At 47.6% G+C, this 20,543-nt stretch overlaps 1 protein-coding gene across 1 annotated transcript in view; it reads right to left on the bottom strand.

Moving 5' to 3' along the window:
* FRK (fyn related Src family tyrosine kinase) overlaps positions 1 to 20,543 on the bottom strand; it is a 72,153-nt gene that overhangs the window by 38,164 nt on the left and 13,446 nt on the right. Inside the window, exon 2 of the mRNA XM_074990714.1 lies at positions 4,811 to 4,932. Within this exon, the coding sequence (XP_074846815.1) occupies positions 4,811 to 4,932 (122 nt within the window). The remainder of the gene's footprint in view (positions 1 to 4,810; positions 4,933 to 20,543) is intronic.

Here is a 20,543-nt window from a genome sequence, read left to right as displayed (position 1 = left end):
GGGGCAGAAGGCGGGAGTTTGGGGAGTTAAGAATTAGGTAAAGCCAAGTATGCAAAAGAGTCCCTATAATGAGCTAGAAAATTTCCATCATGGTTCAAACCACATGTTAATGTGTCAAATTTGAATATAAAAGAAAGTTCAGCAGCCTCTCTTTCCAAAGTAGTGTGAAAATTCCTCTTCAGTAAGATGCAAACCTTCAGGTCATTAACAGAATGGCCCACTCCATTAAAGTGCTGGCTGACAGGTTTGTGAATCAGGAGTGTTTTTATGTCTGTTTTATGCCCATTAACTCTTTGTCTAAGAGAGTCTGAAGTCTGTACAATATACAAGGCATCTGGGCATTGTTGGTACATGCTGGCATACATGATGTTTGTTGAGGAACATGAGAATGTGCCCGTGATTCTGTTAATAACCCGGTTAGGTCCATTGATGGTATCTCCAGAATAGATACATAGACAAAGTTGAAAACGGAAAAGTTCCAGGACTGGTGTTCCTGCGGTATAGACTGTGGTTGTTGGTGAGAATCCTCATACGTTTGGCAGGTTGTCTGTAGGAGAGAACAGGCCTGTCACGTAGGGCCTTCTGGAGTGTGGCATCCTGATTAAGGATAGGTTGTAGGTCTTCAATAATGTGTTGAAGTGGTTTGATTTGGGGGCTGTAGGTAATGACCAGTAGTGTTCTGTTCTTGGCTTTTTTTGGCCTATCTTGGAGTAGCTGGTCTCTGGGTATTCGTTTGGCTCTGTCGATTTGTTTTTTTACTTCTCCTGGTAGGTAATACAGGTTTATGAATATTTGGTAGAGAGCTTGTAGTTTTCAGTCTCTGTCAGTATGATCAGAGCAAATGTGATTGTACCTAAGGGCTTGACTGTAAACAATGGATCTAGTTGTGTGTACAGGATGGAACCTAGAAGCGTGTAGGTAAGTATAGCAACCAGTGGGTTTCCAGTAGAGTGTGGTACTGATCAGGCCATCCTTGATTTGTACTGTAGTGTCCAGGAAATGTATCTCTCACGTAGAGTAGTAGAGGCATAAGTTGATGGTGGGGTGCAGATTGTTAAAGTCTCTGTGGAATTCTTCTAGAGTCTCTATAACATGGGTACAAATCATAATGATGTCACTGATGTATTGTAAGTACAGGAGGAGTAATAGGGGATGAGAGCTGAAGAATCAGTGTTCCAGGTCAACCATAAATATATTAGCATATTGTGGGGCCTTGCAGTTGCCCATAGCAGTTCCTCTAATCTGGAGGTATAAATTGTCCCCAAATTGGAAATAACTGTGGGTGAGAACAAAGTTACAGAGGTCAGACACCGGATTGGCTGTGATGACATCAGGGATAGTATTCCTGATTGCTTGTAATCTGTTTTCGTGTGAAATATTAATGTATAGAGCCTCTACATCCATGGTGGCAAGGATGGTGTTTTCAGGAACTTTTCTGATGTTTTGTAATTTTCTCAGGAAGTCAGTGGTATCTTGGAGATAGCTGGGAGTGTTGGTGGCATAGGGTTTGAGGAGAGAGTCCACATAACTGGATAATCTGGTGGTAAGGGTGCCAATACCTGAAATGATAGGGTGTCCGGGGTTTCCAGGTTTGTGGATTTTGGGAAGTAAATATCCAGGTTGGGGCTCAGATGGTGTGTCTGAGTGAATAAGGTCCTGAGTAGCAGCAGGGAGTTCCTTAAGTAGTTGTTGTAATTTCTTTTGGAATTCCAAAGTGGGATCAGAGGACAGAGGTCTGTAAAATGTGGTGTTGGAGAGTTGTCTGGCTGCCTCCTGCTCAGTCTGACTTATTCATGAGGACAACAGCACCCCCTCTGTCAGCTGGTTTGATTAAAAGGGTGCTGGTGCTCGTCTTTAAAGTGCTACTGGACTGCTTTTTTTTATAGTATATAGAATAGCACACCTATCTCTCTGGACTTACAGTAGTTTGCTACCTTTGCCAGGCTTGATAGGGATGAGATACTTTTAAACTGTGCTCATAGGAATAAGGAAATTCCAATGTTTGCAGAGTCCTTTCGAAAAGGACCCCCATGTAGACGAGCCGCGCGCAAGCAAAACATGGCACTTTCAAAGTGCCATGGCTGGCAGCATGCTAATGAGGTTCTGAACATTCATTTCAGTGTCTCATTAGTATTCTCCAATTTGACCATTAGCATGTCGATTTTGAAGTTTTTCTGAAGTGTAGACATAGCCCCGGTGATTTATCACAGCCACAATCATGAGGAGTGAACTCTATGGGTTGCTGTTGCCCCTACCCCATGAATACTGATGGCTTAGTGCTCAACACCAGAAACGTTCAGAGACTAGATCTCTTAGGCTATGTCTGCACAACAGCAGCCTGCCGACAGAAGTCACTATCAGAAGAGATCTTCTGGCAAAACTTCTGCAAACAGAGTACAACCACACACAAAAGTGGATTGAAAGAGAGACCTGTTCTGTTGACAGAGTGACTGGACTGCTCAGACACCTCTCAACAATACGGCCAACCAGAAGCACAGTAGATAGGGCTACCTGATGATCCTGAAGCCCTGTCTGTCAACAGAGTACCCTCCAGAGCATCCCCACAGCATTTTTGTCAACAGATGTGTTGGGGAGAGGTAGAAGGTTGTCGAAAAAGGTGCCAAGTTCTGTCAATAGAACACCCCAAAATACCTGTTTTGTCTAAAAAAACCCTGTAGAGTAGACATAGCCTCAGCGTTTGAAAGCTGCTTCATGTAGAGCTGCAAAGGACCCACAAACAATCAGTGCTTGAGGCAACAGGCTCACAGCAGGTGATCCCTGGCTTCCCTACCTGTGCCACTGAAGGCAGGAGGGGAGGACGATGTGTCATGGTTGGCAGTTCCCCTCTTCCAGCCTCACTGTGAGGACAGTTAAAGGAGAGGATAGACTTTGCACCTGACCAGGTGCCTGTTGCCTGAGGGGGCTTCTTTTGTCAGTGTCTTGCACAGGGCTGGACATACGGACAATGGCACCCTGGGCAAATTTGAATTTGGCCCTGGGGTCATGGTTCCTCCCCATAGGCCCCCTACACTCCACTCCCCCAAGTCTCTGCAAATCCCTCCCTGCACTTGCCTCCTGTGTCCTTAACGCCTGCACCTCCCTCCTGTGCCCATAACTCCTGCACTGAGCCCTCTGTACTGTGCCCCTTCTTCCCTACCCCTGGTACCTCCTGCACCCTGAACTCCTGCACCCCCTCCTGCAACCACATGGAGAGCCTGACCCACCTGGATGCACAAAGCAGCTGGCTTTGCTGCTCAGTCCCACACTGGACTGCTGCTCCTTCACCTCAAGCAGCCCAGGGGACTTAGGACTATAAGAGAGTTCGAAGAAGAGCTAGATAAATTCATGGAGGTTAGGTCCATAAAAGGGTATCAGCCAGGGGGTAGGAATGGTATCCCCGGCCTCTGTTTGTCAGAGGCTCGAGATGGATGGCAGGAGACGAGTCACTTGAGCATTGTCTTCAGTCCACACCCTCTGGGGCACCTGGCACTGGCCACTGTTGGCAGACAGGATGCTGGGCTAAATGGACCTTTGGTCTGACCCGGTAATGGCTATTCTTATGTTCGTTGGGGTGCACAAGGAAAGGGAGGAGAACACAGCTGCTGATGCCTCAGCATAGCCCAGGTGGGAAGTAACCTGAGTGTAGGAAGCCCTGCTGTTGTGTACTGCAGGGACGGGTTGCAGAGAGGGTCTGTTTCCAGTCCATATTTACATTTAAATATATATATATACACATCAACTTACAAATAGTGGGTAGGGACTTGGAATCATTCAGAGCACCACCAAACATTATGCAAGCCTGCTGTTCCTGTGCACAATATATGTAGATGACAAGCTGTTCACTTTCCTATCATGCTGAGGCATGTCTCAAAATGCTTTATAGGGCTAATGTACTCAAGTGTTTGAAACCATCCTAATTCAATGCAAGTACTGAAGAGTCACTAAATTACTCTGTGAGCAAAGACTTAGAAAGCATCTTCTTGTACACCTCCAGGTGTACAATGTTTTACTCCTACCAACAGTTTTCTCTTATATAAATCACTTAATATTTATGTGTATCACAGATCAGGTGGATAGTTTTCCAATGAAATCCATCATGGATTTTTTATATTGCCTATTAGGACTAATGATCTTCAGCCCAAAAAGAAATATGATTGTCTGATGTAAGTAAATTCACACCTTGCCCTAAATGGCAGGTAATCAGTCTATTTTCATGTAAGAATTTTATCAGGAAGGCCATCACATCTCTTCACTCCAGGATGAAGGACATTCAATGAATAAAAAACTTAAATCTACCACCATCACTATAACTAACTTTTCACTGAAGACTGATCGTGTTTTTCTGAAGTCTAATTTTGCAAATGGACCCTACATAAAGATCAGAATAAAACTATGGATATATTCTAGCAGAGATTTCTATTGTTTTCATATCCTGGATTGATCTGCCAAGTGCCCACATGTGTTTAATTTCCATTCTGCGAACCAGAAAGTACATTGCTGTACAACTCTAATCTGTTTGTCACTTTTTAACTATGAAAACATTTCCCATTTCAAGGCAGCAGGAACAATGAAATGCAATAAGCACAGTAAGTTCATTTGAATTTTGAGCATATTCATACAGAGCAATAAAATAAAAGTGAAGGCCTATTGGCTCTTGCCAACTTTTATGTATCTCTTGGGAACAAGAGATTATTATGAATTTTAATTTCATTCTCATGAATGCCATTTATCACTCCACAAAATTAAAAAAGAAAAAGAGGCTGAATGAGAAACACTTAAAATATTTCTCTAGGTAAAAAAATTATGATACCTGAAAGGGAGAATTCGCCTTTTTGACTTTCACTTTCTCGGATTAGAAAAGCTCCTGCCTGATTTCCAGGGCACAATAGTTGTTTCTCTGCATCTGCTCGTGTGACTGGGCCAAAAAACCATCTATACAAGGAAAGAAAGTTCTAGCATTATTTTTAGCAGTCAGTAATAATTACCAGAAATGACAGTGTCCACTGAGCGTACCACATAGCATATATTATTTTTTGCAAACAAGTAAAGGGGCATTTTGATACAATTTGTATTAGATTATGAAACAAACATTCAGGACAACACACATTATTATAAGATACTATTTAAACATCTGAAGTAAAATCCTGCTCACAGGGCAGTCAATGCCCATATGCTTATTGATTTCAATAGTACTAGAATTTTATGCTTGATAGTTGCTACTAAAAATATAGACTCACCAGAGCTATCTTTAAAGGGCTCTTTTAAAATAATTGATGCCACTTCCCATTTATATTACAGAGGAATATATATTTTTATGATTAACCTAGATTTGTAATTTATGAATGCTATCTGTACTGAATGAAATAAATTAATTTTTAATTAACTAAATTATGCCAAGCAGCTTCGTCACAATTCCAGCTCCTTACTGATTTATGAAGTGACTAATTGGCAGTCATTTTAGGCCTTCTGCAAAGAGATAGATGAGCAAAAACAATACCCACCTCATGTCACAGAAAATGCTTGAATGACTGACTAAGGGCTGTGAAAATCAGTTCATTTAAAAGTCACTGTATGGGACTCCATCCACACATAACACCTGTAATTTTCAAATCCAATTCAAACAACACTTCAAATAGAATGCTGAAAATGAAGTGTAGTTAACTGTACCGCATAGTTTGAGAAGAATGTATGTGATGTAAAAATGAGATGACGGTTCAATTTCTGCAGGGGTTATTAGGCTCCTGGCAAAGCAGCTATAATAATAATAAGTATTGTGTGTTCACATTTGCTGCCTCTGTCAGCAAAGTGCATCTACAGATGGGGCACTATCATCCACTGTTGAAGCGATGCACTTTGGGTACGTATTCCACTGCTTCCTGAATCTCTAATCTGAAATACTATGTCTACACAGCAGCTTTATTTGGAAATAAATTATTCTGGAATAATTTGTAATGAAGTAGCCTCTAATCCCTCTCTATCCCTATTTTAAAATTTCTGTTTTGAAATAGACACTGTTCCTCATACAATGAGGTTTACCAAATTCGAAATGAGCAGCCTGTTAAGTCAAAAGTATTTCAAAATAACCATTGCATTGTGTAGATGCTCACAAATTATTTCGAAATAGTGTCTGTTACTTCGAAATAACTTTGCTGTGCAGGCATACCCCACGTTCCTAATTGACGAAGACTCCCAGTTCCCTGGCATCCTGTAGTCTACAGACAGGAAAAACTTCAGATTGCTTTTGGCATTCACAGACCAACTGCAGACAGGGAACCATTGGTTTTGGGCTTGAGAAACAAGCAGTGAATGGTGGGATTGTATAGTCATGCAGGTATTGGAAGACAAGCGGCGGATACAGAACTTTAGGAGGCAGAAAACTACCTTCCTGGAACTGTGGAACAACCAGAGCACAGAGAAGCACATGGCAATCACTGTTTGGAAGCTGGCAACTCCGGAGTGGTAAAATCAGTCACAAATCAATCTGGAGATGGGAAGTCCACCATTGGGGTTTCATTAATGCAAAGGTACAGGGCAGTTAATTGCACCCTTATATAAAGGATCCATAACTGGAAAATGTGTGTAAAACAGTGGATGGCTTTCCAGGCATGGGTTTCCCCAACTGTGGAGTGGCACACATATTCCAAACTGCCAAAACAGGGAATTTTTGCAGCCAAAGTTCACATTGCAGTGTGTATGCAAACATTGTTTTATAGCCAAAAGCTGCCTTTTGTGAACAAAACTTTGTAGTTACACAAGGCCGCTGAGTATGGATCTCCTCTGCCTTTAATTTAAAAGGTGACAGTTATCAAAAAGGGGATTGTGTAGCCTTTTTATCAATGTATACAAGAATTCCTCTTCAATAAATTATTGATAAGCATGCTATACAACCCTCCAGAAGAAATCAACGTATTCAGCCAATTCAACAAAATAACTTACCTGCCAATTGCCAGTGAAAAGATCAGAATGACTCCTCAACAAAGTATGTTAGTTCCCAAAATACATTGTTATTTAAAGGAATTAAGGAAGTAAATAAAAACATTTAGAGAACCCTTGCTTAGTCAAACATTATAGTGTGACTAATGTTTCTAGCATGAAGGAAGAAGAACTAAAATAAAGGACAAATGCAGATGGTCCTGTCCTGATCCCATGCTAAACTGTGTATTTGCTTTGCACCTGAGGGGTAGCCATGTTAGTCTATATCTCCAAAAACAACGAGAAGTTCTGTGGCACTTTATAGACTAATAGATATTTTGAAGCATAAGCTTTTGTAGGTAAAGACCTACTTCATCAGATGCAATGTAGCGGAGATTCCAGAGGCAGGTCTAATTTTACAGGCTCATGAAAAGGAGGGAGTCCCAGTCAAGAGGAAGTCCAGAGTTGACCAGGTCAATTCAATTGGGACAATGTGGCCCACTTCCAGCAGCTGAGGTGGAGATGTGAACACCAAGGCGACTTCTACACATGCACGATCTTCCTGAAAACCAGTGCCTTCTTCCAGAACATCAGTGGAGCATCAACACATGCAAGGTGCCTCACCTTCTGGATTCCGTACTCTGCTGTGGAACCAGGAAGATCACCAGCAAGATCACCTTCTTCCGGAAGATTCTTCCAGAAGAAAGCATGTGGAGACGCTCACAGACCACTTCTTCCAAAAGAAGCAATCTGCCACGGCAGCGGCCCGACGGAGAGCAGAGACGCTCTAGGCGACCCCAGTAGGGCTCTGTGGTCTCCGGGTCCTGCGGCTTTTAAAGCTGCAAGGACCTGGAGACCCCATGTTGGGAAGCTGAGAGTGTAGACACAGGCAGCACATGCTGGTCACACTCCACCAAGGCCCTGCAGCACCAACAGGCCCAAATATGTACAGATGGCCAGTAGGCCAGCACTCCACACCACCCAGGGGAGTCCTGGGAACCCAAATGAGGGCAGCCAGGACCCTGATTAGGCTCCCAAATGGAGGGCCCCCTCATGGACAGAGCCAGAGCTCCAGGATCTCCTGGCAGCTTTTGTAGCTGGCCAGCCACACCCAGTCTCTGTTCAATTCTTGACTGATGGTATAAAAACAAAAAGCAGTCAAGTATCTTAAACAGAGGAGGGGTAATAGGGGACGAGAGCTGAGAAATTATTGTTCCAGGTCAGCCATAAATATATTAGCATATTGTGGGGCCTTGCAGGTGCCCACAGCAGTTCCACTAATCTGGAGGTATAAACTGTCCCCAAATTGGAAATGATTGTGTGTGAGAACAAAGTTACAGAGATCAGACACCAGATTGGCTGTGGTGGCATCAAGGATGGTATTCCTGATTGCTTGTAATCCATCTTTACATGGAATATTAGTGTACAGGGCCTCTACATCCATTGTGGCAAGGATGGCGTTATCAGGAACTTTTCCAATGTTTTGTAATATCCTCAGGAAGTCGGTGGTATCTCGGATATAGCTGGGAGTGTTGTTGGCATAGGGTTTGAGAAGGGAGTCCACGTAACTGGATAGTCCGGTGGTAAGGGTGCCAATACCTGAAATAGTAAGAGCTGTGTCTACACATGCACGCTACTTTGAAGTAGCGGCACTAACTTCGAAATAGCGCCCGTCGCGGCTACACGCGTCGGGCGCTATTTCGAAGTTAACTTCGACGTTAGGCAGCGAGACGTCGAAGTCGCTAACCCCATGAGGGGATAGGAATAGCGCCCTACTTCGACGTTCAACGTCGAAGTAGGGACAGTGTAGACGATCCGCGTCCCGCAACATCGAAATTGGCGGGTCCTCCATGGCGGCCATCAGCTGGGGGGTTGAGAGACGCTCTCTCCAGCCCCTCAGCTCACTGGTGGCCGCGTGGAGCGGCCCCTTAAAGGTCCCCTCCCCCTCCCTGCCTCTGCAGGAAGCTGAGGCAACGTACAGGCTGCAGCTTGCACGCGCGGGCAGCTTGCAGCACCCTCAGCCACCCACCCAGCGGCGATGGCTAGCCAGCAGCCCCCCCAGCGCCCCCAGGGGACCCCCCCCAAGGGGAGCCAGGGCAGCCAGCCCAGCCAGAGGGCCAGCCAGTCTGGGAAGCGGTAGCGGGGCCCCTCCTGGACGGAGGCCGAGCTGTGGGACCTGCTGGGGCTCTGGAGTGAGGAGGAGGTGCCCCAGGTAATGGAGAGCAAGAGGCGGAACGCGGATGCGTTCGCTCGGCTGGCCGACGGCCTGGCTGCCCGGGGTCACCCTGCCCGCACTCCTGACCACGTCAGGAGTAAGGTGAAGGAGCTGCGGCAGGGTTACTCCCGGGCCCGGGATGCGGCCAGCCGATCTGGGGCCTCCCCCGTCACTTGCCCCTTTTACAGGGAGCTCAGGGACATCCTGGGCTCCCAGCACACCTCCTCCCCTCCGGCCACCCTTGACACCTCGGCTGACAAGCCCCAGCAGGCCCTGCAGCCGGAGTCCGCCCCGGAGGCAAGCCCCGCACCCCGGGGGCCCCCCCCGGAGGCCACCCCCGGGACATCGTGGCAGGAAGAGGAGGAGGAGGAGGAGGAGGAGGAGGGGGGCTCCTCCTCCGCAGAATCTAGACTGCAGATCCTCCTCCTGCCATCCCGGAGCAGCAGCAGGGCCTCCGCCCCCCGGGGATCTCCGGACCGTGGGAGCGGACCAACAGGTAGGTACCCCCCTCTGGTGGACACCCCGGGGCTTTAGGGGTGGGGGTAAGAGATATGTGTCCTGGGCCCCCCACATGCTCACATGGCCATGGCCCCAAGGACACCAGGGCCATGGCCCTCACAGCACTGCAGCCATCAGCCCCTGCCCCCCCCAACCCTGCATGACAGTGCCATGCCCCATCCCCGGGCCAGGGGGGAGCGGAACCTCGAGGGGCCCCCGGGAGGAGGGGGTGGGACACCCCGCAGCAGCAGCATGTGATGGAGTGGGGGGAGTGCAAAAGGGAGACTCAGGCTACATATGAGCCACAAGAGCCGAATACCTCCCAGGGCCAAAGGGGGATCCTGGCGCTACAGCTGGCAGGTGACACCTCTGCCCTGAACCAACAGGAGGGAGGAGCCGAGCTGGCTTGGAATCGGGGGGCGAGGGGGGGGGCCACAGGTAGAGGCTAGGGGAAGGGAGAGCTGGTAGGCAGCCAGCCTGAGGAGGGGGAAAGCTGCATCCTAGAGGGGCCCCCCTTGGGGTCTTCTCCCCACGACGGGTTGGAAGGACTGTCTCTTCCGACAGCTGGTGCTGTCACTCCTGCCAGAAACTGGCCATCTGTGGCCTAAGAAAGCTCTCCTGCTCTCAGACCCTGCGGGGTGAAGTGAGAGTCGCTCCCAGCAGGGGACGGGGTGCAGGGACGGGGGACCCCTGAACCCCATCCATCACAGCAGCATCTCCCGGGGACGGGGATGGGGAACCTGCAGCACAGGGCTGGGGGGACAAAGGCCACGGCTCGGGGCCCACACTAACACCTGTCTCCATTCTTCTTCCCCCCCTCCTCTCCTGTGTCCTGCACCTGCACCATCACAAGGACCAGAAGAGAGCGCCGGCAAGGCGTCAGTCGTCCCGGACAGACCTCCGGGACCCTCGCTCCAGGGCAGCCCCTCGGCCGAGGACCGACCGGCCCCGCGGAGGGCTAGATGGCGGACCCCACGCCACCAACCGCCGCCGGCGACGGACCCCCAGCTGCTGGCCATCCTCCGTCGGCAGCTGGAGGTCGCGGAGCAGCACCTCCACCTGCAGGAGTGGGCGCTGGCCTGGCGCCAGGAGGCATGGGGGGCCTACATGCAGACATTTAACCGGCTTGTGGACTACCTGGCCCCCCATGCCGCGCCGGCCGAAAGATCGCCCGCCCTGCCCACTCCTGCAGCCCCACCACCAGCTGCTCCGCCCGTCGCCGGCCCGTCCGCCATCGCCCCACCACCCACCCGCGAGGGCCAGAGCGCCGAGGGACCCCTGGAGCCACCTGACACTAGCCGGCCCCGATACCTTCCGGTCCAGCCCGCTCCCACCCAGCCGTGGACCAGGCTGCAGGCGCGGCGGGACTCTCGGCCAGCGACGCCCAGTGCTGGGCTATAGGGGCGAGGGGCCCGGGATGTGGCCCCCCCCTTTGAATATAGTTGCACCCTGTTTGTTTGGCCCCCCCGTTTGCCCTGTCCCCCCCATGTAAATAGTTCTCCCCTTTATCCTCCCTGGTTTCCTTTTTATTATTTATTGCACACTGTTGTTTATTTGCATTGTTTTATTGTTCTACATATTGCTTTGGTTGGACGTTTGTCCCTGTTTTCTGTTTGTGGTTGACATATTTCTTTTTACATCCCCCAAAAAAAAATTTCAGAAAGACCCAAAAAAAGTTTACGTTCAGCCACAAGTGCGTGCTATCATTTGTCCAGGACAAGTTGGGGGGGGGTGCGCTGGGGTGCTCCATGGTGTGGGCGTTGGGGCAGGAGTGTGGGGGAGGAGGGGGCGGGCAGTAGGGGGCCTGGGCAGAGTTCACCCCGCGGCCTGGTCGTCGAAGTGGGCCCGCAGGGCCTCCCGGACCCGGGTCCCCTCGGGGTCCACCTGCCGACTGGGGGCAGCAGGTGGCTGGACGTGTGCCCTGCCGGCCTCCGCAGTCCAGCCCTGCAGAAAGGTCTCCCCCTTGCTCTCCACGAGGTTGTGCAGGGCGCAGCAGGCACCCACAATCTGGGGGATGTTGTTGGGGCCCGCATCCGGGTGGGTCAGGAGACATATCCAGCGTCCCTTCAGGCGGCCAAATGAGCGCTCCACCACCTGGCGCGCATGGTTCAGGCGCTCGTTGAAGCGCTCCTGGCTAGCGGAGAGATGGCCCATGTAGGGGTGCATGAGCCACGGCCGGAGGGGGTATGCCGCATCTGCGATGACGCAGAAGGGCATGGTGGTGTCCCCCAGAGGGATCTCCCACTGGGGGATGTAGGTCCCCGCCTCCAGCCGGCGGCACAGGCCCAAGTTCCGGAAAACCCGTGCGTCGTGGGTGCTGCCAGGCCAGCCCACGTAAATGTCCTGGAAACGTCCCCGGCTGTCCACCAAGGCCTGCAGGACGACAGAATGGTAGCCCTTGCGATTGAGGTATTGTCCGCCACTGTGATGCGGGGCGCGGATGGGGATGTGAGTCCCATCCAGAGCCCCGAAGCAGTTGGGGAAGCCCAGGGTGGCAAAGGCCGCGATGGTGGCATCTGGGTCCCCCAGCCTCACGAGCCTGTGCAGGAGCATGGCGTTGATGGCACACACAACCTGCAGAGAAAGCACATGGGACGGCACCAATGAGGGGTCAGCAGGGTGTGCGTGGCCCTGCCCTGCCCTGCCCTGGCCCCCCTGCCATGGCCTGCCCTGCTCTGGCCCCCCTACCCTGCTCTGGCCCCCCTGCCCGGCTCTGGCCCCCCTGCCTTGGCCCTGCCCTGGCCCCCCTGCCGTGGCCTGCCCTGCTCTGGCCCCCCTGCCCTGCTCTGGCCCCCCTGCTCTGGCCCCCCTGCCCTGCTCTAGCCCCCCTGCTCTGGCCCCCCTGCCCTGCTCTGGCCCCCCTGCCCTGCCCTGGTCCCCCTGCCCTGGCCCCCCTGCCCGGCTCTGGCCCCCCTGCCGTGGCCTGCCCTGCCCTGCTCTGGCCCCCCTGCCCTGCTCTGGCCCCCCTGCCCTGCTCTGGCCCTCCTGCCGTGGCCCCCCTGCCCTGCTCTGGCCCCCTGCCCTGCCGTGGCCCCCCTGCCCTGGCCCCCCTGCCCTGCTCTGGCCCCCCTGCCTGGCTCTGGCCCCCCTGCCGTGGCCCTGCCCTGCCCTGCCCTGGCCCCCCTGCCGTGGCCTGCCCTGCTCTGGCCCCCCTGCCCTGCTCTGGCCCCCCTGCCCTGGCATCCCCCCTTGGGTTCGCTTACCTCCATGAAGACAGCCCCGACGGTGGCCTTTCCGACACCAAACTGCTGTCCCACGGATCAGTAGCTGTTCGGAGTGGCCAGCTTCCAGACAGCGATGCCGACCCATTTCTGCACTGTGAGGGCACGCCGCATGGCAGTGTCCTGGTGCCTGAGTGCGGGAGTGAGCCACTGGCACAGCTCCAGGAATGTCTGGCGGGTCATCCTGAAGTTCCGGAGCCAGTGGTCGTCGTCCCACTCCCCAAGCACCAGCCGCTCCCACCAGTCGGTGCTGGTGGGGTATCTCCACAGCCGCCGGCGTGTGAGGCGGGGGGTGGAGCGGGGTGCTGCAGGGGTAGGGGTTGAGCCCTGCTGCCCTGGGGGCATCTCCTCCCCTGGGGCAAGGAGGTGCTCAGCTGCCTCCCACATGGCATGGGTCAGGGCAAGCCCTGCTCCTGCCGGGAGGGCTGGGTGGACCTCTAGCTGCTGCTGCTGCTGCTGCTGCTGCTGCTGCTGCTGCTGGGGGTCCATGACTGCGGCGCCCGGGGTCTGTGTGCCTATGGCTCCTCAGACCGCATGCTGTGCAGGCTGAGTGTGTCTGGGAGGGGCCCTTTAAGGGAGCGGAGAGCTGTTGCCCCGGAAGCGCTAGTCCGCCCGTTGACCCTGTCTGCAGCTGTGCCTGGCATCCCTATTTCGATGTGTGCTACTTTGGCATGTAGACGTTCCCTCGCTGCACCTATTTCGATGTTGGGCTGAGCAACGTCGAAGTTGAACATCAACGTTGCCGGCCCTGGAGGACGTGTAGACGCTATTCATCAAAATAGCCTATTTCGATGTCACAACATCGAAATAGGCTACTTCGATGTAGGCTTCACGTGTAGACGTAGCCAAGGCGTCCAGGGTTTCCAGGTTTGTGGATTTTGGGAAGTAAATAGAATAATCCAGGCTGCGGCTCAGATGGTGTGTCTGAGTGCATGAGGTCCCGAGTAGCAGCAGGGAGTTCCTTCAGTAGTTGTTGTAATTTCCTTTGGAATTCCAAAGTGGGATCAGCGGAGAGAGGTCTGTAAAATGTGGTGTTGGAGAGTTGTCTGGCTGCCTCCTGTTCATAGTCTGACTTATTCAGGATGACAACAGCACCCCCTTTGTCAGCTGGTTTGATTATGATGTCTGGGTTATTCTTGAGACTCTGGACAGCATGGCGTTCAGCATAGTTGAGATTGTGTCTCATTTGGCATTGTTTGTGTATAATGTCAGCCTGAGCACGGTTGCGGAAGCCCTGTACGTAGAAATCCAGACTGCTTTTTGTTTTGATAGTGTATGGACTAGCACGGCTTCATCTCTGATGTTATAAAGTTTGCAAACGAATTGAAGTTCTGCAGTTTCTCTTTGGAGACTGTTTTTGAAGTTTTTTTTGTTGCAGGATGGCTACTTTTACGTTTATTCTTTTTGTCTATGTAAAAGAATAAATGGACACAAATCAGATATCAGGAATGGTAATGTACAAAAACCTGTAGGAGAATATTTCAATCTCCCTGGACACTCAGTAGAAGATTTAAAAGTAGCCATTCTGCAACAAAAAACTCCAAAAACAGTCTGCACAGAGAAACTGAAGAGCTACAATTCATTTGCAAATTTGACACCATCAATCAAGGATTGAATGGTGTCAGATGGAAATGGCTGGCCAACTACAAAAGCAGTTTGCCCTCTCTTGGTGATCATACCTCCACATTAGCGGCTGGAAGTGGGCCACATTCTCCCTGACAGAATTGACCTCGTCCACTCTGGACTTCTTCTTGATTAGGACTCCTCCTTTTCAAGAGCCTGTATAATTAGACCTGCTCCTGGAATCTCCATTGCATTGCGTCTGAGGAAGCAGGTCTTTGCCCATGAACGCTTATGCTCCACAATATCTATTAGTCTGTAAGATGCCACAGGACTTCTGTTGTATTTGCTTTGGTTAACTATACATTGTTTATATATATAATGCACAACAATACTTCAGCCAGAGTTATGTGTGGCAATTCTTATTATATTCTAACCACCTGATGACTTTAGTGAAACTGCTAGTTAGGAAAAATAACCCTGCATTCCCTCCATGTTGATAGAGGTTAGACCTCTATAGTCCAGACTTCCCTCATCTAGCAACGTCTGTGGTCTGGCACCCCCGTGGATGTTCTCAGGCTCAAACACTCATGGAGAAAAGTCAAACAACTCCTTCCCTGCCCTCCCAGAGCTTCCAGAGTGCCTCAAATAGCTCATGTGGGGTCCTCAAGCTCAGGAAGGGAGAAAGAGAAGCTGGGATGGGGAGAGGAGGGATGCTGATCAAACCAATAAGGAGACAAACCACCAGTTCAATTCAGTACTAAAATCTCTCATTAAACATGGGCTGTCCTTGCAAAAGAGATTACAGCCTCTTAAAATTCTAAATACTAGCTCCAAAAAGAGCATCACACATCTAAATCATATAAATTGCAACTTGTGATATATGTCAACCCAAATTTCCCTTTCAAATCTATGAAAAGTGGCATTTCACTCTAATCAATTTAAACAGTGAATAGTATTCTTAGGCAGAAGAGGTATAAAAACAGAAGCTTAATTTCATATTACTTTTTCAGGGGAATGGGGAAAATTCCTTTTCCTGTCTTAAAAACAGGTTAAAATATAGCTGGCAGTGCAGTTAACTACTACTATAAATCTAATGATCCCAAGACAAACATACAACCCTCTACTGTTTATAAAATAAAATAGAAAAGACAAAAACTGAGCAACTTAGATTAAAACAAAATGCAATGCAGCTCTGTTGTTAATATTTCACATACAGATTAGTCAGGCATCTCGTGGATAATTTCTAATTATATGTTCTTGTATATATAAAAGCATAAGTAAAAACATATTCCATAATGCAAAGCACAGCATATGCAAGTGGGTGCCAATTTATAACTGAACTGGAACACACACACTTTGAAATTCCATTACACAGCTCTATGTAAATTCTTAGACATAACATTAAATTAATATAGACCTTGATACGGGAAAGAGCTTAGCATGTACTCAAGTCCCCTTAACTTTAGTGCAGTTTAAAAAGTGATTAAAACTGAAGTGCACTTTTTGAACAGTCTTGATTTCCTGAAAGGGTGATGCAGGTCATTTTACTTTGTTGGAGTTTTTGTTTGAATGTATTGACCTACTACCTTTCACGGATATAAAACTTTGCTGAATGTGAATACTGCTATAGTTTATAAATAACAACTGATCAGGGTCCTCATTTCAGGTATACCGATTTAAAACTTACAGAGTGTTAGTCTGTATCTTCACAAAACAAAAAAGCAGTCCTGTGGCACTTTGAAGACTAACAAAGTAACTCATTAAGTGATGAGCTTTCATGGGGCAGAACCACTTCTTCTTCACTATTTCCAGATCTGAAGAAGTGGGTCTGCCCCATGAAAGCTCATCACCTAATAAATTATTTGTTAGGTTTTAAAGTGCTACATGACTGCTTATTTGTTTTGTGATTTAAAACTTGTTATTTCAAGGTCTTTTTCATACTTGTTGGGACACTTGGTACAAAGTAATATGGCACTTAGCAGCAAAGATGTTAGAGTGAATCTGGAACTTGTGGGTGTCTGTGAAAGGTAGCTTAACAACAGTGGGAAAAATCCTTCTGAGAGATTCAATGTGGGCTGAAGGCAGAGGAGATCAAGTATGTGTCCCAGGAAGAGGAAATCTAATTGAAACTATTATTCTGGAAGGGAAATCCCCATGTACATTCCCTTGTAGTCCACCACTATCACAACGAAATATAATCTATTTAGTGTATTTCATAAAGGATTGTGAGCAAATGGGAATCCCCATAGAGAATGTAATTTTTAAAGCCTAGCTGAATAATACTGATAGAAAGGGGGTCCAAATACAGAATTATTGGTATGCAGTCAATAATGTTCAGTACCAGACACAATGTCAGGAAATAATAACCTAATTGTTCATTATCCTTGTGCCACATTATTCCCCTGTGCCACAACCTGCAGGGAATTGGGTTTTATGTGTATACACAAACATCTAGATTTTAAATGTCATTTGGGTATACAGGAGAGGGAGAAGGAAGAAAGACAAGAGGAATGAATTATAGTGACAAAGGAATGGGCAGTGGCAGTGAGGGAGACTTAGGAAGCAGTGAAGCACACAGGAAAGAATGGGCTGAGGAGGGAGAGCAGACTGCAGAGGAGCATATGGGGGGAAGGTACTGAGGGTGTGAAAGAGGGGCCCATGGGGGATAGGGGAAGGAAAAAGTCAGAGCTAATCGTCAATAGGAGGGCAGGAAAGGAAAGACTTAGTAAGTAAAAAGTGAAGAGGCATAATCTGACATCATCAGTGTCTTAGGGCTCTAAGACATGGTTGTGCAAAGTGGGTGGAGGGCCTCTAAGGAGGTCATGAAATTTCATTAGTGGGGGCTCAGTACAATCAGCTGCTGAGTCTCAGGCTCAGCCATCTCACTAAAAATGCTTAAGTATGTTACTGTCTTTATGTACTGCCTTTATGTATCATATTTATATACCAAATAATAAAGTTTTTACATTCTATATACTTATTTTCTTACACTTGACCATAACAGAGACGTCCATCAATTTGGATTACTTTAGCCAGTTTGGGGGGCCCTGCTAATTACAAGGACAAAAAGTGGGGCCCAATTTAAAAAGTTTGCTCACCCCTGCTCTAAGGTAATGCCGACATTGTAGCTGCCAGAGGGAATCTCTGCCTCGTGTTTGCCTTATGTTTTCCACGGGGATTTTGAAGTCACCCTGGGAGAATGATTTCATAGCACTGATTTCATTAGCAGGAAGTACATAACTATTCTCCCTTGTATTACCCTACACAACTCTTTTCTGTTATGTTTACACTCTTCATATATTTGTACACTTAAGCTCCCTACTAGCTTCCTCATCCAGAGCTCTGCTTCTTCTAGCTATAAGTTGTCAGCGGAAGAGAGACAGAAACTGGTTCTGAGTATAGTTTAAACAAAGGTATAGACAAGAACAGCCTTCTACACCATTTCCGAAAGAGTAATGAAAACCTGCTCAAGACACTGAAGCAAATGTCTAATGTAGGCAAAGCCTGAGGAAAAGGTTAATTTAATTTATACAAAAAGAAGCCGGGCACGTCTCTACTGACTGGTTAACTCACATAATCACAAACTATTTTGGTCTGAATGGGACTTGAAATACAAGTTTTGCAGATAGCTGATAGGTCAGCATCATTCAATCTTAGTTAAACACAATGACTGCACTTGGGATGGAAAGTTCTGAGTCATACTTGTTGCTCAGATTCATGATGATGAATACCTTAATTATTATGATAACAACTGAGAAGTATTGCTGTGCTTGTCGTTTCAAACTTAGAGTCTCTTAGTCACTCACACCCACTGGATCTTGCTGCCAAAGAAAGGTTATTTTAGTGTCAAGGTGAGGAAATGTTGAACTTCTGAGACTGCAGGAAGAAGCTTTGCTGTTTTTCTCCCTCGACACTGAGGTTTTGCTTAACATAGTTATTTGGAGAATAATTGTTAGGAATATGGCAAATCCATTTTTTATTGGACACTTGGATCCTGGGTATCCATTGTGAGTATCCTTTGGCTACCAGATACAATTCAGTGTGTTCTTTTATCCCTTCCCTACCCAATATGACTTCTCACTCACTGCCTCTCAGGATGTCTCCATTAGAAGCACCTCCTCATGGCACACAGAAGTGTAGGTAGGAGTGCAAAGGGGAGATAAAAGAATTGATAAGCCACAGGAGATTGGTGGTGACCATTTTAACCATTGGGATGTGGTTTATTTTGTACCACTATTTGTACAAAGTTAAATCTGTCAGTTTCCCAGATTCTTGTGCAAATAGATTCTGAGTCTGGGTTTAAATCAAATCACCAATGCATAAAACACATTGTTTATTTTAAGCAAAAATTCTTCAAGACCATGTGCAAATACTACGCAAAGCTATAACCACTTGTCTGGTCTGTTTTCTAGATTGTGTTATTCAAGAAAAAAAAATATTGGGAGAAATGAGGAAGAAGTGGATGCAAACTATTTTACCTAAAATATTATCATTATCATCCCTTTTTCTCTCACAGTGCAGTAGGAGTCCCTGGAAACATTATACCAAGTATCAGAAAACAAATATTAAAAAATTCATGAATAAGACAGTATAGAAAAGAAACAAAAAAATGGAAATGAATTCCACCTTAAAATCTTATATTGGCAACCTCTCCAACACCCAGATTTATATTAGAGCTAGTTTGTAGCAAGTAGTCACAACCTCAATTAGAAAACAGCACCTCCCTGGGGAAGTTCTACAAGTTTTACCTCTTTCTCCAGCACTCACTACCCCCTTTGGAGTGATATTTACCTTTCAGGACATACCAACAGAAGGAATGTTCTCACCAAACATTGTCCCTCTAGTCCATGCACCTATGCAAGGGTCAGCTACAGTATGCATCTTGGAATTTAATTCTGTTTATTACAATATTTTGCCAGATTTTTTTCTGGCAGGGGTTGGATAAGGTAGCAGCTTTTCCTGCTTTGATTATCTCACTTGAAATGCTGATTTAGCTCATGTATGAGAATAGATGGTGATGGGCTCATCCTTCTCCACAGTTGGACACATCACAAAATCAATGGCATCTCTGCTCAGTAAAGAAAAGGGACTGAAGTAACAGGGCAGGAGAGCAGGACAGGACAGAGATGTACTAGCAAAAGAATGCAGGAAAACTTGCACATTATTTGCACACAGTGGGCTAAATCATGCTTTTAGTTACATCCACATAGCCTCATTAATGCCAATGGGATTGCAAAAGTATAAATAAGGGCCCAGTAGCAGAATACAGTGCTACATAACCTTTACACTCCAAGCACACAGAAAGTATTAAGTTGCCCAACTCCCATGGATTTCAAAGGGAGATAAGTGACTATGTACCTCTGAGGATTAGGCTTCACAGTTATAAGGCACTGAGGGAGAGGGATTCAATTTTAAGTTTTATTACACCTGGGAAAGACAGTTAAGTGCATATATATTGTATAATCTAAAAAACCCTTTTCCCCTAGGTATATAAATATTCACTTTGAAATATGAGGAGGGTAACACTAGTGAGAATCAGCCTAGTGTACACAGGACCCTAGAAGGCATTCAATCTGACCTTTGAACAGAGTGCCCACCCAAGGTTTATGAATCATTTAAGTTCCACTTAGACCCTGAAAGTAGGGTTTAAGTTAGATGTCAACAACCATAGGCTTTGTGAGGGCTCTCTGCTCCTGGAGCCAATTTCAGGCTATAAGTGTACCACGGCCTATTCACTACTTTGTCAGAAAGGGTGTGTCATATATATGTTTACACACCAGTGACTGGTAAACGAAGGGAACATATCACAGAGAAGTCAGACAGATATTCTTCTGGAAGTCAATATATAATAAACCTCCACCCAGGTATGCCTCTGACTAATTTCTACAGTGACCTTTGCTATTTTTTTCTTTTGGCATGGAAAAATACTGCTCAATGCTGGAAAAAGGCTCAGCCACAGACGCAGGGGTCCATATTTTCTCATAATTACATGATACAGTTCCTTTCTGAACAAGTGGTTTTATTCATTCCACGGCTCATTTAGGCCCAGAACGTCAAAGGTATTTAGGCTGCTAACTTCCACTGATTTGAAGGAAGATATAAGTAAGGATTTGTACCCATTCTTTTGAAAATCT

This window comes from Carettochelys insculpta, chromosome 3, assembly GCF_033958435.1.
Source record: "Carettochelys insculpta isolate YL-2023 chromosome 3, ASM3395843v1, whole genome shotgun sequence".
NCBI lineage: Eukaryota > Metazoa > Chordata > Testudines > Carettochelyidae > Carettochelys > Carettochelys insculpta.
Note: the sequence above shows the minus strand (reverse complement) of the source record. Positions and strands in the feature narration are given on the sequence as shown.